This window comes from Galeopterus variegatus, unplaced genomic scaffold (assembly GCF_000696425.1).
Source record: "Galeopterus variegatus unplaced genomic scaffold, G_variegatus-3.0.2 Scaffold9591, whole genome shotgun sequence".
NCBI classification, from domain to species: Eukaryota; Metazoa; Chordata; class Mammalia; order Dermoptera; family Cynocephalidae; genus Galeopterus; species Galeopterus variegatus.
This window is the reverse complement of record NW_007735702.1, coordinates 36,662-53,384: the sequence shown is the minus strand read 5'-3', so window position 1 is coordinate 53,384 and position 16,723 is coordinate 36,662. Positions and strand designations below refer to the sequence as shown.

Below are 16,723 nucleotides of genomic sequence, written 5' to 3'. Positions count from 1 at the left end.
CAGAAGGCAGCTCACTGTAGTCAGTAAGTAAATGAAATGTTTACCCACAGTAACATTATAGTAAAGAGACTCCCTCCTCCCTGGAAGCCTAATGCACCAGCTAGGTGTACCTCCTCCTGGAGAGAATGTGGTTCATACACCAGCATAGGGTCCCTCTTACCTCTCTGCATATCACACTGGGAGCATATCACACAGTGTTTCACACCATGCTTTTTATTTAACATCTATCTTGAGGATTTTGTCAATGGTTGCATCTACAGAATGCGAGAAACCATAAGCAATAAATTTCGTTTTCTTTTAAATTACCCAGTTCCAGATATTTTGTAATAAGCAACAGAAATGCACAAATACAATATGGAATCAACCTAAGTAAATGTCGATGGATAAATGGATTTTTTTTTTTAAAAAGAAATGCTGTCATTTTCAACAACATGGATTAATCTGGAAGACATTACACTAAGTGAAATAAGCCAGACACAGAGAGATAATACTATATGATGCCACTTACGAATAATGTAAAATAGTCAAACTCATAGAAGCAAAGAGAACAGTGCTTGCCAGGGGCTGGAGGGAGGGGAAATGTGGAGATATTGGTCAAAGGGTATAAACTTTCAGTTACATATCTAAGTCCTAGAAATCTACTGTACAGCACAGTCCTATAGTTTACAATGCTGTATACTTAAAAATTTGCTCAGGGTAGATTTTATATGAAGTGTTCATATCACAAAATAATAATGATAATAGTGAGGGAGAACTTTTGGAAGTGATGTTTATAGCATATACTGTAGTGATGGTTTCAGGGGCATATACTTATTTTAATCTCATCAAGTTGTACACTTAATGTACAGCTTTTTATACATTAAAAAAAAAAAAAAAAGACCAGCAGCTTTATAGTGTCCTGCTCTGTGGCGTGTCATAACTTATGTAACTGTAGCCCTATGGATGGACATCTAGGCTGTTTCCCTTCTTTTGCTGCTACAAAGGTCAGCACAGTGCAGCTGTTGGAATGTGCATGATGGGCATTCCTAGAAGTCTTGTCTACTAAATCCAAGTGTAGATGTATAATAAGATTCTTAGGGCTGTTATGAAATTCCCCTCTAAAGGTTTGTACCTATTACAAGCTCAATATCCCAAACTTATAGCAACTATATTCAAACTTTTCCATCTTTACCAATCTGATAGGTAAAAATGGTCTCATGGTATAAACTTTCTGGTAGTATCAAGAGGGTTAGACATGTGATCTTGGATCAGAAATTGCACTTCTAGGAATGTACCTAGGAAAGAATACAGGGTGGGGGGCAAGGTGTATGCCGCAGCTACTTCGGTGGGATAGACTTTTGCCTAAAATGCACTTCATGTTGTGCTTCAATTTTTACTTTTTTGGGGGGTGTAAGTGACAAGTAAATAACACATTCTCACTCCTAAAACGTTCAACTACACTGATGTGGAATAAACTTCATCATCCCCTGGCCCTGTCAATAGCTTTCAACCACTGTTAACAGGTAGGCATGTCTCCAACTAGAACTTCTTATTTAAGTATTTTTAATAATTTAAAACAAAGACATGAAAGCTGCTTTAATAACAAGTGAAACCATTTTTAATTATTCCCCTTTTAATTCCTTATTTTGATAAATTTAAAATATACATAGAAGCAGGAAGAATTCTGTAACAAGCCCCCAGTACGCACTGCCTAAATATGACAATTAGTATTTTGTTGTTTTTTTTGTTTGTTTGTCTTTTTCGTGACCGGTAAGGGGATCGCAACCCTTGGTGTGGTGTCGCCTGCACCATGCCCAGCCATTCCTATATAGGAACCGAACCCGCGGCAGGAGCGTCGCTGCGCTCCCAGCACCGCACTCTCCCGAGTGCACCACGGGGTCGGCCTGTCAATTAGTATTTTGTTTCAGCTACTTTTCCTCCTCTGCTGAAGCATTTGCAAGCAAGTGCAGGCTGATATTTCACCCCCAAAATACTTCAGCATGTTTCTCTAAAAATTAAGAACATTTTCTAAAGTAATCTGAGTAAAGCCATAATGTCACCCAACAAGATTAACAGTCCTTTCTTAAAAACTTCAGCAATTTTTTACAGCGGTCTCCCCTTACCTGTGAGGGATACATTCCCAGACCCCCATGTATGCATGAAACCGTATAGTACTGAAGCCTATATATACTGTTTTTTCATATACATACATACCTATAATAAAGTTTAACTTACAAAGTAGACACAGTAAGAGATTAATAATAAAAAATGGAACAATTATGATATACTGTAATAAAACTTACGTGCATATGGTCTCTCTCTCTCAAAATATCTTATTATACTTTACTCATCCTTTTTCTTCCTGTGATCTGTCAACCTGATAACCAAGATGACCAACTGGCAGGTGTCAAATGCATACAGATAAGCTGGACAAGGGGATGATTCACATCCTGGGCAGGACAGTGTGGGATTTCATCACTCTACTCACAATGGCCTGCAATTTAAAGCTTATGAATTATTTATTTCTGGAATTTTCCCATTTAATATTTTCAGACCATGCTTGACCATGGGTAAGTGAAACAATAGATGAGGGAGACTACTGTATTTTGATATAGTTTCAAGTTTGTATCAAGGTTGCAAAAATAGGACACGGATCTCCCATATGCTCATCACCTGGATTCTCCACTTGCTAATATTCCTGAATGCTGAGAAGAATCCTGAAGCTTGAGCATCAGTTGCAGAGGCCTGCAAACAAGGGCACTCCCCTCTGGGGCACATTCCTACTTGTCTCCTCCCTTGTCTTCACATTTCTAAACCATACAAGTACTACCTGTTTTCTTAATAGAAAAGCCAAACAAAAGATGCACGAATATCCCTGTAGTGTTGTACTTCAAACCCGCCTCCTAGCAAGTTGTCAGTGAGTCTTGGAGTCTGCAGATGTCATTGAGATTCCAACCTGCTTCTCTCTCAATTTAAATGACTTATTTCCTTGCCTCACTTTGCAAATTCCCCTGTGCAGACATCCAGGTTAATGTGTTCCCAAGCTGTCCCATCAGCATCCCAGCAACCATTTCAGACCACAGGATGGTGACTCAGAAAGTAGAAGCACATTTTAAATGCTAAAAAAATCCTACAAATCACCTTCCACAAAGACTTTACCCACAGGTTCCCATCTGCGTACCAGGAGGCCCCATTTCAAGTGTCTCCAACATTAGATCCAGCCCACTGCATCCCTGATGGCTCAGCACATCTGTTTTAAATGCTAAAAAAATCCTACAAATCACCTTCCACAAAGACTTTACCCACAGGTTCCCACCTGCGTACCAGGAGGCCCCATTTCAAGTGTCTCCAACATTAGATCCAGCCCACTGCATCCCTGATGGCTCAGCACATCTGATAAGCAAAGCATTTCTAACTGTCCTTCATAAAGCCCTCCACCACTGGTGAGCCATGCTGGATTATGTGAAGAAGTTGTAATTAACACTGAGAGAGTACTTTAGCAGTGAGGGTACAGTGAAGCGCATAAACGGTATCGTAGGCATCTTGCTTATTTTCCATATGTTCTTGACTCTGAGTCTTCTGCGCTCCACTTATTAAAAAACAGTGTACCACTAAGTGCCTGCCCTGCACTGGGGAACAGTGAATGCAGCCCGAGGCAGGCACATGAGGGAGTCGAGTCAGCAGGGGGCGTCCTCGCCCTGCGTGGGATGTCTGCCTGAGTGTGCTGTGGGGAAGGGCAGGAAGCCCACAACCACTGGAGGTGAGTTAGGGGGACGGGCAGTGGGTCGAATGGTGTCCCACTACCCTCACCCCACTGCCCAAAGATATGTCCACATCCTAAACTCTAGAGCTGTGAGTGTAACCTTATTTGAATAAAGAGCCCTTGCAGATCTAATTAAATTCATAATCTTGAAATGAAGAGATCGTCCTAGGTTATCCCATGGGCTCTAAATCCAATGATAAGGGTCCTTACAAGAGACACAGGGAAGAGATATGACAGAAAGAAGAGGGAGCATGCAAAGACGCAGGCAGAGACTGAAGTGATGCAGCTCCAGACGAGGAACACCAAGGGCTGCAGGCAGCCACCAGAAGCTAGAAAGAGGCAAGTGATGGATTCCCACCCCACAGCCCCCTTGAAGCCTTGGTGGGGGTGACACCTCGATCCTGGGCTGTGGCCTCCAGAACTGTGAGAATAAATTTGTTTAAGCCACCCAGACTGTGGTAATTCATTACGGCAGGCATAGGAAACAAAAACAGAACATTACGCTATTCTAGTTTCATATGTGTTTTGAAATTCCTATAATTCACAAAAAAAACCTTAATAGCACATTGTTCACGGGTGGAATGAGGCTGTGGCAAGGTGGGAGAGGCCCAGGAAGGCCCCACAGGAGGAACTGGACTCACGTGAGTGGGGCTAGATGTTCTGCAGAGGTCCCCGGAGGCTCTCTCCCCAGACCTGAATGCCGTGCCCTGATGTGTTCCCTCCTCCCCCAAGTCCCCTCTCCCACTGGGCAGCTCCTGTTCCTGGAACCCCGATGAGCAGTGTCCACGTCAGGACCTTTGCAAAGGACATCCAGGTGGCCCCTGCCACATCACACCATCTTTCAGTTCTCAGGACACCCATGTGAAGGCCCCTCTTTGTCCCTGCCTGCTGCCTGACTTGCTTCTTCACAGACCATTCCCTTAACCTGGCGTGATGGATTTATTTCTGTCATCACACTCCTCTCTGTAAACCTGAGAGCACTGTGCAGTGTCTAGATACTCATACCTGCTCTGTATGGATCCAGATCCTTTGTGTTCACACAGAGAACATGGGCAGAGAGAGGGGATAAGTGTGGAGAAACAGGGGGAGACCCCAGTCTCCCTGAACCGCAATGGCCCTTCCTGTGTGACTCTGGGTAACCCCTGTGCCATGGTAGAGCTGGAGGTAGGCACAAGGCGGTCCTTCGAAATCAGTGGTCCCCAGTGAATGGAGGGAAGGTGCACTCCCTTGCCCAGGATAGAGGAGGGATCTTGCTGAACAGTGAGTGGGGCCTGTTCCCTCTACGTGAGTCCACTAGTGGCTCAAACTCAGAGTAAACTCAGCGTGCTGCCATTGACATGACCTGGCCCTACTGCCCAAGTCCACCGTCCAATGAGTACTCCATGGTCTCTGACTCCCGAGGGGACATCAGCACCAAATCTCCAAGGGGTGAGCCTGGAGAGTTCCAGACAAGACTACATTAATCCCCACATCAACACCGGGCCCAAGTATGTCCCACAGCCATCAGGACCGCTGACCAAAGACACCCCATGGGGTTCATCCTTCAGGCACAGCCCAATAGCAAGCCTGTCTGGACCACTTAGAGGCAGGAGGGGCAACATGATACAGAGATTTATTAGCACTCCTCCCCCACTCACAGTCCCACACCTGAGCTTGATGGGCCTGTCTGTGACAAGCCCCACCTTCCCAGGTTCCAAGTCCATGTCCTGACTGGTGAGCAGGCTTACTCAGCACTCAGGAAGACCCTCTTGTGTGCAGTATTGGTGTAGGGGTGCCAGCGCCACTCCACATCCGCTGTGGCCTCCTGCTCCAGAGTGCCCAGGCGAATCATGTACACTACAGGGAAGGAGACTGAGATGTCATCACCTGCAGAGCCAGCCTCCCCTCCCTCCCTCTCCCCTCCCCAAAACGTGGGATAAAGCCCCAAACTCACACTTCAGCTCAAAGCGAGGCCCGACCTCAGTCAGCTCCACGTTGCGGTGGTCTGTCTTCTTATACACGTGGTGCCTGGGGAGAGGGAGCCGGGACAGGGGTGTGGGTTGGAAGCAGCAGTGGGTCAGCAACAAGCAGCATGAGGGCCACCATCCCAAGGCCACATGGACCCACCGGAACGAGATGTAGTCATCCTGGTTTGCAAAGGTGATAATCCGGTGGCTGTCATCTTTGGGCACAGGGAACAGGTAACGGAGGATGTCAGAGACCTGGGGCACAAAGAAGCTTGGCAAATGCCTGGCCTGGCCCCCAGCCCTCACCCCAGGGCCCCAGACTCACCCGCTTGCCCAGGCGGGAAGAGAAGCCATGTGTGATGAGGTGGGGCTTGGCCTCTGACATGGTGCCGAGGTTGGGGATGTCGTGCCGCATGACCACGTTGCACAGTGTGAAGTAAGCAGTGGGCCCAAAGGGCAGGTGGCTGACAATAAGCCCCACTGGTGGGGCCAGGCAGGCTGTCAGAGACTCCATCTGCCCCGAGATTGCCCCGCTCGTCCCCTCTCCCTCCCTCCATCCTCACCAGGTGTGCCTCGATGCTCGTGCACCACGAGCAGGTCAGTGACCCCGTTGGCTTTGCAGGCTCGTACCAGTGCCCCCACCTCATGCCGGCCTCGGTTCATGCGCTGAGCTCCTGGGAACACCAGCTTCAGCTCCTGCATGTAGACTCGTGTCTGGTCAGGACCGGGCCCACTTGTCCCGGGTGTCCCCACTCATTCCTAACCCTCTAGTACCTTTGCAAACATCTTGAGGCGAGAACTGGGGTCTCGGGAGGTAGTGATCATGACCTTGGGATCCTCCACCCCTGCCCACCGATACTCGTCATCCACATGGCTGGTCACACCTGTCAGACACATGAGAGACAAGAATGCAATATTGTCGTGGGAGTGAAATGCTAACTGGAGGGCAGCTGAGTCCATCCAGATGGCACTGTCTGATGAAGCCTACAATGATGGGAATACCCACGCGGGGCAAGAGGGCAGCCACCAGCCACACTGTCTACCAAGCACAAGCATGACTGAAGAATGGAATCTTTCATTTCGTTTAACTGTAGTTCACTTAAGCTGTATTAGTGACATGGGGCTAGTGGCTTCTGTGTTAGCACAAGTCCAGATTATGCTAAGGCCAAAGGTGACAGACTCCTTTTCCTCGTGACCAGTATTGAGTAAGTGGGGTGCTACTGTGTGTGCCATATAAATGGAACGGGGAGCACTCAGGCAGAGCCCCTGAGGTACCGTCTGTGCAGACACAACAGCATTTGAGGGTCTGCTCCAGGAGCAGCTGCTGTGGACAGTTTCCTCAGGAGGGAAAGTGCCAAACAGTCTGAGGAAGGATAAGGTGGCCAGTGGACTCAAGTGCAGGGAGGACTTGAGGGTGGAGGAGGGGTGGCCACAGAGCACACAGTCACCTTCACCGCCGGCGTCATCGAACTCCAGGGACCCCTGTAAGGCCAGAGCCTCTCGGCGTAACTCGGTGGGAATAAGGCGGTTTTCTGCAGAGAGAAGACAGACTGAGTGAGACACAAGCATGGAGCCCTCAGTTTATAAAATACTCTGCTGCTTACAAGCCTGTACAAGCTTAAAGGAAAAATACTTTTCTCCTTTCTGAACAGAGGTGAAACAAGGGAGAAAGACAGGTGAAAAAACTTTTTTTTTGTCTACATGCCAACCTGTGAACAGTGGTTACTGAAGACCTCATTTTCTACAGTTCTTGAATTCTTGAATCTCATGATGAGAGCTTTCTAAAATATTTTATCACAAGTACATAATGCTTATATAGCCAAACAAATATTTTAAAACTCACTTTCAAAGAAACATAGACTGCTCCTTATGTATGAAGGTAAATCAGAGACCCTGAAACAGTCAGACAGCAAAACTGCTAGTCATGATGCACAGAATGCTTCAAGGCCCATGGCCTCAGCTAGCTCAGAGGTTCCTCTGTCAACAAAGCTGGGCTGGGCACAGGGGCTGCACTGTGGCCATGCCCACAACGTGAGCATACCCTTGGACCCAGCCCTGCTCTCCAGCACGCCCTGGAGGAACTCTTGCACACGGAAGAGCATGTTCACAGCGGCAGCGCTGTTCCTAACTACCCCAAACTGAAAATACCCCAAACTGAAAATACAAGTTCACTGCCACCCACGGGAAAATGGATGAAGACTGTGGAATTTTCACTTGCAGTGGCCTCCCGCTACACTTGAAGTATCTACAAACAATTCTGAATGGAAAAATAAAAGTGCAAAGGAACACATAAAACCTAATTCCACCTTTAAAACTAAAACTTGACTAATATGATTACTGGACACAAATTAATGTAAAATAAACACAAAGTACAGCAAAAAAAATGGTTTATTTCTAAACAATATTCAATATGGTGGTTATCAAAGTTGGGGAAAATATTCCTGAATTTCAATGTATTGATCATTTTTCATTTAAGTAGATGGGTCACAGGTGTTTAACATTACGCTTCTTAACTTAAACATACCTACCCGCACCATACACACTGATAGGCCCAAAACCTAGGAACATCAAGGCGAATTTAAGATAATCAGAAATACTAGGGGTGATACACCATCAGATAGGAAACACAAAGCTCCACTGACACAAGAACCAACAAAACAGGGATAAATATGGCATTTCCAATCAGGCATGTGTGACACAGACTCTTCCTTAATGTGGCAAATGAAAATGAGGAAAAAACGGGGAATAGCTGTAGAAGCACGTAAAAATTTTGAAATGGGGGAAAACCTGGACACATTGTAAATAAAGTTAAGAAGCAAGCGGTAAAACCGGGATACTGCAGCATAAATGACAAGTAATCAATACCATCGTAGGACTGGGCAACAGAACCCAGGAGGCAAGGAAAACGGCCAGCAAATACTTGAAAAGATGCTCAGCCACATTAACACAAACAAATACTGATTAAACGCGTTTTATGCCGTCGGATTTTAAAATGCAGTGCACGGTCGTTGCAATGACTCGCCCTGCTCGCCGGGGCTGGGCGGCCGTACCTTCGAGCGCTCGCCGGACCTTCTCCTTCTTCTCCTGGGCGGATCGCCGCGCCTCCTCGCGGGCCTTGCGGTAGAGGTACTCGCGGCGCAGGCGGGCCTCGCGGCGCAGCTGGGGAACAGTGGGCCCAGTCACCACCCGCTCCGGAACCACAAGGACGACATCCCCAGCCCTCCGCGAACCCCCACCCGCAAAACAAGGGCGCAGACAACCCTCCTACCATCCTGGTCGCCGTTCCCACGTGAGTCTAGGAGAATCTATGTGCACCGCCTGCGCGACGCAGCCCTCGCTTCCGCCCTCGACAAAGAAGGTCGCTACAGGCTTTACTAGTGTCTGTTGCTGTAGACCATGCCCAAAGTTAAGATGGCGAAGAGCTGGGGGCCAACCCGGCGGCGCGTGCTCGTTGGAGCAACCAATAGATCGGAGTCAGGATGCTGTCACGTGGCTTGCCACAGCCGTTAATAAAGATGTCCGCCCACAGCTTCACCACCGCCCACCACCGTGCAGGATGCCCGATGTTAAGATGAGGAGCCGCTAAAACCGTCATAATTGGCGGTTCGAATCAGTCCACCAACTACAAAAGCGACACAACGGCTGACCGAGAGGCTGCCGGCCCGCGCTTTCTGCAACTCCTCCCTTAATCAAAATGGTTCCCGTACAGCTTCGCCCTCTTTCATCGCCAGAACGGTAGCCCGACTTTTAAAATGCGGCCGCTTCGGAAGCGACTGGGAACCCTCCCCGACAGTCCGGTGGGCTGATGCACTTGGGGCGCTAACTGGAGAAACCCCATAACCAAACCCTCGGTGCTGTTTTCCTGAGGGCGACTGCACTTAAAGGAGGTGGGCAGCGGCGACACCGTGGGCGTCGCGGCGCACGGCTGGGAACGCCCCCTTGAGGGCGGGTCGCGTGCGCCGATTGGCTGTCGTGCTGGACGGAGGTGGCTCCAGAACCGGCCTCAGCCTACCTGTGACCCGAGTGTGACCAGACCATGGCGGCCGCGGAACTGCGGGCGGACCTGGACTCGCTGCTTCTGCAGCTGCTCGGGGACCTGGAGGAGCTGGAGGCGAAGCGGGCGGCGCTGAACGCCCGGGTGGAGGAGGTGGGCTTCTGGGACGGGCGGGAGCGCCCACGGACGTGAACTCAGTCTCACTGCTCTGCGCTCTCTCTCCAGGGCTGGCTCTCGCTCGCCAAGGCTCGCTACGCCATGGGTGCCAAGTCGGTAGGGCCCCTGCAGTATGCCGCCCACATGGAGCCCCAGGTCTGCGTCCGCGCCAGGTGAGAAACCTGAGACGCTGCAGCCGGGGCGGAGGGGTGGAGGGGCGGTGAAGGGGTCCGGGCCCGGGCTGCCGGAGGGACAACCTCCCTTCTCGTCCTTCAGCGAGGCCCAGGACGGACTCGAGAAGTTCAGGGTGGTGAGAGCTGGCGCCCAGACCCCGGAGGAGGTGGGGCCTCGCGAGGCAGGTGAGTCCCTTTCCCGATGTCAAAGACAAAATGCACAGAAAGACTGAGGACATGACTTTATTCAGGATTTTACAATAGACGGTACATCCCAGAGCTGAAGATCAGAATGTCTTAGTAGGGTGGCTTTGTCTAGACTTTTATAGGAAGGATTAGAGAAGTTATAGGTGGGATTGTTTTGCAATTAGTCTCAGTAAGCCCAACAGAAAATGCTCATCTCTGTGTCTAGCTAGTTTGAGGGACAAACTAATCCCAGTTAATCATTTCCCAGACAAAGAACAGGGAGTTGGAGAGTCTGTGTCTGGCCCTTCCGCACGTTCAGGCAAAATGGATAAGGTCAATGTGTGGCCTTGTCACAGGCCAACAGGGACATCTGTGGGACTTACGGGAGTCACGAGAAAGAATAGACAGTTTCATCTGATTCACGAGGGTGGTGTCAGAGGGTGGTGCTTTGCAGTTAGTTGTTTCCCAGAACACAAAATGTTGGGGAGATTTTCAAACCAACATTGTTTTCCAGAGTCACAAGCTCAGATCAAGCTCAGCATTTTCACCAGGACAATAAGAGCAAGGTGGTAAAGACCCTAGCCTCCTCCACGCTTTCTTTCTCTAGCTCTGCGCAGGCGCAAAGGCCCCACCAGGCCCCTAGAGCCAGAGCCCTCTGCGACTCCCCAGGACCCTCTTAACTGGTTCGGAATCCTGGTTCCTCACAGTCTGCGGCAGGCCCAAGCCAGCTTCCGGAATGGTGAGTAAATCCCATCTGTTGGCCACGTGGCCCGGAACTAAATTTGGACCCTCTATCCACAGTGAGCACTGGAGCAATAATGCCATGGCAGGAGATAGTCTGCAATGGGCATTGCAGGTTTTCTCCGTTGCGAGATTTTGTAACACGTGCTGTTTTTTCCAAAAGTATTTATTGGCTATTGGCAGCGTTCCAGGTTCCTGCTAGCTGCTGGGGATACAGTAGAGAACAAAAGAGACAGACACCCTCATGGGTGGTTTATTCTATGGAGAGAAGAAAGACAACATGACAATAAATGAGTAGGCTGTACTACAATGCCAAGCTGTGAAAATTATGAAAAAAATAACACAGGATGGAGTGGGACAGGAGTGGTCTGAGAGAACAGGGTTCTAGGCAGTGGGACCAGGCAGGGAAAAACCCCTGAGACGAGAGATGTCTGGTGTGTTGGAGGAAAAGCAGAGAGGAAGCCAGTGGGTTGAAGTGGAGTCAGCACAGCAGGAGTGCCAGGAGCTGTGATTAGGGGGCCCGGGCCCGAGTGCTGTAGGCCCCCGATGGGGACTTTGGGAGTCACAGGGTGGCTCTGAGCAGAGGGTGGTGCAGTCAGACTCACAGGGTAATAGGAATCCTTTGGGTCCTGGGTGGGGACAGACTGGATAGCAGAGGAAGGAAGCAGGTGCCAGGAAGCAGCCAGGCATGTGAGACAAAGGTGGAGGCAGTGAAGGTGGGGTAAGCAGTGGGAACCAGCACACATTTTGAAAATAGAAGCTCCTGGATTTGCTGACATCGTGTGTGAGAGTAAGGGAAGGAGAGGAGTCAAGGAGAGCCCACGGTCTCCACCCAGAGCCCCTGGGAGGATGGAGCTACCGTCACCTGTTGTGGGCAGGCTGTGGGCTGCAGCTAAGCAGAAGTTGGGAGGTGAATGTGTGCTGTGGGTGTGTCCCATGTGTCGTGCAGTGTCCACTGATGCCCAGGTGGAGAGTCTGAGTGGGCGGTTGGGCACACACATCTGGAGTTTGGGAGAGGCCTGGGCTAAAGAGATATTGGGAGTCCACTGCTTAGCACTGGTGTTTAATTTCCCAAGTTGCTGACACAGAGGCAGGGTTAAAGCTGAGACAGGATGAGATTAGTAGAGGGCCGGGGAGTGTGGATGGGAGGTGAGAGAGAGGAAGCAGAGGAGTGGGTCGAGGAGACTGAAAAGCACCCACAGGGCAGGGTGTCCTGGAAGCCAAGAGGAGAAAGCATTTCCTATAGGGAGTGATGAGATATGTGGTCAGCCTTGCTGCCAAGAAGGAGGCTGAAGGCTAAGGACTGCCCAGAGGATTAGACAGCAGCTGTTCCAGCAGAGACATCCTAGGGCAAAAGCCACCTAGAGGTGGATCCAGAATGGACCACTCGGAAGCAGAGAAAAGGAGGAGGGAGAGTGGGTGAGAGTAGTGAGGGACTGTGATAGTGGAAGAAGGAAGGAAGGGAGGGCATGAGAAGTCATGATCTGTGAGTTTTTAGTTTTTGGTGAGTAATATAAAGGGGTCAAGGAAGTCTTCTGAGGAGGGGGTGACATTTTAACAAAGACCTGAAGGAGATGAGAGAGTGGGTTCAGTGAAGTTTTGGAGCAGTCAATGCAGAGCCATACCTGGAATGCTTCAGCAACAGTGTGGAGGCCAGAGACGCCTGGAGCTTTCCCAGTTCCTGGGGGTGTCCAGAGCCACCTGGGTCGTGTGTCATACCACAAATACCATGGTGACATTTTCTCCTTTTCCTCCAGGCCTACAGCTGGCTGCAGACATAGCCAACCTCCAGATCCGCATCAACTGGGGTCGAAGCCAGTTCCGGGTACTCCAAGAGAAACTCAAGCAGCTTGAGCCTGGGGCTGCCTGACCTGCGTCCACAGAGACAGGACAGTGAGCACAGCTGTTCTCAGATGTGGCTGCCTTATGTCAGCCCTTCTTCCTTCACAAATAGACCCTGCCCCTACCCCCATCCCTGGACTGCTTGTTTCCGACTTTGTTAGGTGTGAAGTTTGAAGAGGCACAATGAGTAATGTTGAAAGCCATTCCTTTGAAACGACTTCTAGGTTTGTGTTCTTACAGGACACACCAACTGATGCAAAGCTTTTCACTTTAGTGAACAATCGGAACAACTTCATCGATCATTCAGCTATGGTTTCATTACCGAATGATGAAAGACTGCACAAACAGTGGTGGGGAAGGACAAGAAGTAGTGCTGCAGGTTCACTAGATCCTCAAAACTGACTTTGATGGAGGAAAAAACCATACACAGCTGACAGATCAGGACATTGATTTGAATCAATAACAACACAAACACCTGAGTAGATGGGCAGCGGTTGGCAGGGTCTAAACCAGTAAATAAAAAAGATCTGACAGATTTGCAAGGGAACTCTAGAAAGAGAACTTCCAGGTTTTAAAAAACCCTGCCTTTATCCTTCTAGGAGTGGAGTCTTCATTTATTGAAGGGCCAGTTGTGTTTTTTGTTCTGGGAAATCTGTGTTCTTGTTTCATTTTTCCACTGGGTTATCAATCTTTTTAGCAATTTCTAGGTGCTCTTTATGTTTTGGGGGGAATTAGTTGTTTGTTCATAATATAAGATGTAAATATTTTTCCCAGTTAAGTCTTTTCACTTTGCATAGTGTTTTTAACTTTTCATTGTAAAATAAAACACATCAAATTGCACCAAACAATTGAATAACTTAATAACTAAGGTAAGTGCTATAGTAACTGTTACCCAGCTCTTATGTTTTTTAAATCAATTTTTAAAGTAGAGTTGAATTTAGCAATCAGCTGTTATATGATTTCTGGATTTGGCGTCGTAATTGATGAGGTGATAAGGGAATTCTCCACCACCTTCAAGAACTTCTGTGGTTTTAATTGGGGTATTGGTTGAGTCCCACATCTGTCCACATACTGTGTGTTGATTCACCTACCCCACTCCTGATTTGATAGGCACCTTGAAGGGAAAATACAGGAAAGTAGTTATGACCCCTCAGTTGTTCAGAATCTTGCCAAGCATTTGATGTAAATATGTATGTGGGCCCGGGTGTTCCTTGGTTATTGTTTAATGTAATTGCACATGTGCACCCAAGTGTCCTGGGTTATGGACTTAAGTATAAAGGATGAGTGGTTCTGATCCACGGGGTCCCCGCCCCTGGGATGCCCCTGGGGGCCACAGGGAGGCCGCTACTGCTGCTGGAGACTTGCTGCAAGCTGTTGCTGCCAGTGCCCCTAGGATGCCCAGAGAGGCCACTGCCACTGCCGCTTCTGCTGAGGACTGAGTTTGTGTCATCTGCCAATGGCTCCTGGGATCTTTCCCAATTACCTAGCATGGACCTGCGTGTGAGGGGTCTGTGACCCGGTCTGTACAATGGGTTTATTACTAAAATAATGAAACATTTTGGCTTATTTATGAAATGCCTAGCCATACAATTAGCATAGCTATTGCCTCAACCCGACAACTGGTGTAGTTGCCTAGCTTCATGATTGGCATAGTCGTGTAGCTTTACACACCTTTTTTGTTTCTTCCCGGTGTGAACCCACTCTAATTTTGGAGCTTCTATTGTATTTCACTGACCTTACTGTCAATTAACTTTACTGTCAGTTAGTACACCGGTACCACACTTTTAATTCTTGAATCTGACACTTGCTTGAATCCTGGTAGGGCAGAATTGCAGTAGGAGTGGGATGGGGGTAAGTTTTCAACCACGCTGAGCTTGAGTTGCCAGTAAAAAGCTTAATAAAAGAACAAAAATGGATGGACCCCCTCCTCCCGGGGTTAAAAAGGATCTCTCTCCCTTCTCCATACAAAGGTTGAGTTTTATAACAAAATCCTATCAACAAAGTGCCGACTAGTGAAATTTTGAAGTAAGTAATAAGTAACACATTCAGTTTCTGCTTTGACCATGAATTCTGGGAGGAAGAGATTAACGTGGAACGCCGGCCCCAGCTGCGTCCTTTATGTTGATTTATTTACTTTTACTGCTTGGCGGCTGGCTGGGATCGAACAGGGATAGAACCCTCGTTCTTGGGTTTGTTAGCACCACGCTCTAACTAACGGAGTATTTGGCCACCCCTTCCTTTACGTGGATGTTAGGAGTCAGTCGATGTCCTGGGTCAGACAGACGCAAGCCTGCTCTCATTGACTGTGTGAAGTTGGGTTCCGGGTGCTGATGAACTCTTTTGGGGAGACCGCGCCCCTCTGGAAATGGGGTTGGTGAAGACAGCAAGCGCTCAGCCAAGTCATTAACACGCCGTCTTGACTTCCGCCCTGACTCCAGCCCTCCTGGAAGTCTCCCGAACAGTCCACCCAGAGGAGGCGGATTCTCCTGCCAGAAGAGGGGGCTGGTCCCTCTCGGGCGAGTCAGGAAAAGGGTGCGGTCCGCCCGGGCTCGCGCAGCCGCAGTCAGGACGAGTCGCCGCAAAGGCAGGCCCAGCGCTGCGGCGCGCAGCCGCGGTAGGGGGCGGGCGGCCTCGCTGCGGCAAGTGACGTGTTCAGCGACGGAGAGCGTTTGGCCGGCAGTTCCCATATGGTCTAGCGGTTAGGATTCCTGGTTTTCACCCAGGCGGCCCGGGTTCGACTCCCGGTATGGGAAAAAAGTCCTGTTGTTTTGAACTCGGAACAAGTACTCGCTTAAATTTTGGCTTCTCACTACTAGAACTCCTCAAGCCAAATCGGGTATTTCCTCTTAATTTGAACCTAGAGAAATTGAAGCCCAGAGAGCTCTGGGTCCTATCGTTCTGTGTTCTAATGGAAGCGACAACTTTCATCACAGCATTAGTTGGTTGATTTGTCCATCGGTAATTATGAGGGAACTTCACGAAATTTGGGAAGCCGATGCAGAGCGGTTAGCTCGGCTGGTCAGAGTGCAGCCTGTAGCCCCAAGGTCACGGGTTCGGATACCTGAACCCCTACGTGCCAGCCACGAAGAAGAAAAAAGTGAATTGACCTAAAAGATACTACTAATTCCCCCATGATCTTCTTGGAGACCCCCTCGTATTTGATACTATATACCTTATAGATGTGAGTAATATTGAAATATTAAAAAATAATACATAACACATTCAACATTTATTATCACACTCCCCCTGTGGAGGGCGGGGACTCCCACCGGTACTTCCCACACACGGAGGGCAGAAGGGAACTGGGGAGGGTGGAGGAGACAGATGGAAGGGCCTGGACAGCGGCCACCTCTGCTGCTGGCCTCCAATCTCTGAAGCTCAGTCTGCGAGGAGCTTAGCTCAAAGTCCACAAAGGGACCAGCAAGGGCTGGGAGAAAGAGATTCTAACAGTTTAACTTTCTCCAGTCTTGCTGCTGCTTTTGAGCTAGCAAGTGCTTAGTTTCCTTCAGTTGGGGTTTCAGGATATACTTCTGGGCTTCAAGACACTCCCCAAGGTCTCAGGCCCCTCCTCTAGGCCCTCCCGGAGAGGAGGGTTACTGTTGTTTATTGCACTTATTTTCGGTACCAACCTACAATACTGAGACCCCGAGGGGTGCACTTATGCAAATCCAGTGACTGAACATGCTCAGTGGAAGGGAGTTTATCCTCTGAATGACCTTCCACTGGAGGCACCAAAGACCTCAGAATATTCTTTTTTTAAAAAAAGAAAGATGACCGGTAAGGAGATCTTATCCCTTGACTTGGTGATGTCAGCACCACGCTCTCCCAAGTCAGCTAACTGGCCATCCCTATATGGGATCCGAATCCGTTGGCCTTGGTGTTATCAGCACCACACTCTCCCAAATGAGCCACAAGATGACTCTAGAATATTCTTGAATATGTT

The 16,723-nt window shown here is 49.0% G+C and overlaps 2 protein-coding genes and 1 non-coding gene across 3 annotated transcripts; 2 read left to right on the top strand and 1 right to left on the bottom strand.

The window, feature by feature from the left end:
- Positions 1-5,337: 5,337 nt before the first annotated feature.
- On the bottom strand, positions 5,338-9,138 carry IMP4 (IMP4, U3 small nucleolar ribonucleoprotein). The gene is made up of 9 exons (XM_008593736.1): positions 8,957-9,138; positions 8,739-8,847; positions 7,137-7,220; positions 6,463-6,572; positions 6,252-6,384; positions 6,014-6,168; positions 5,849-5,943; positions 5,676-5,749; positions 5,338-5,578 (listed from the first exon to the last, which is right to left on the bottom strand). The coding sequence occupies exons 1-9, from the start codon at positions 8,957-8,959 to the stop codon at positions 5,466-5,468; spliced, it is 876 nt and encodes a 291-aa protein (XP_008591958.1). The 5' UTR covers positions 8,960-9,138; the 3' UTR covers positions 5,338-5,465.
- A 562-nt stretch (positions 9,139-9,700) lies between these two features.
- CCDC115 (coiled-coil domain containing 115) lies at positions 9,701-13,625 on the top strand. Its single transcript, XM_008593735.1, has 5 exons — positions 9,701-9,835; positions 9,908-10,011; positions 10,115-10,197; positions 10,805-10,936; positions 12,696-13,625. The coding sequence occupies exons 1-5, from the start codon at positions 9,725-9,727 to the stop codon at positions 12,806-12,808; spliced, it is 543 nt and encodes a 180-aa protein (XP_008591957.1). The 5' UTR covers positions 9,701-9,724; the 3' UTR covers positions 12,809-13,625.
- A 1,836-nt stretch (positions 13,626-15,461) lies between these two features.
- TRNAE-UUC lies at positions 15,462-15,533 on the top strand. The gene has a single exon. It is a non-coding gene; the product is annotated as a tRNA-Glu (tRNA).
- Positions 15,534-16,723: the final 1,190 nt, after the last annotated feature.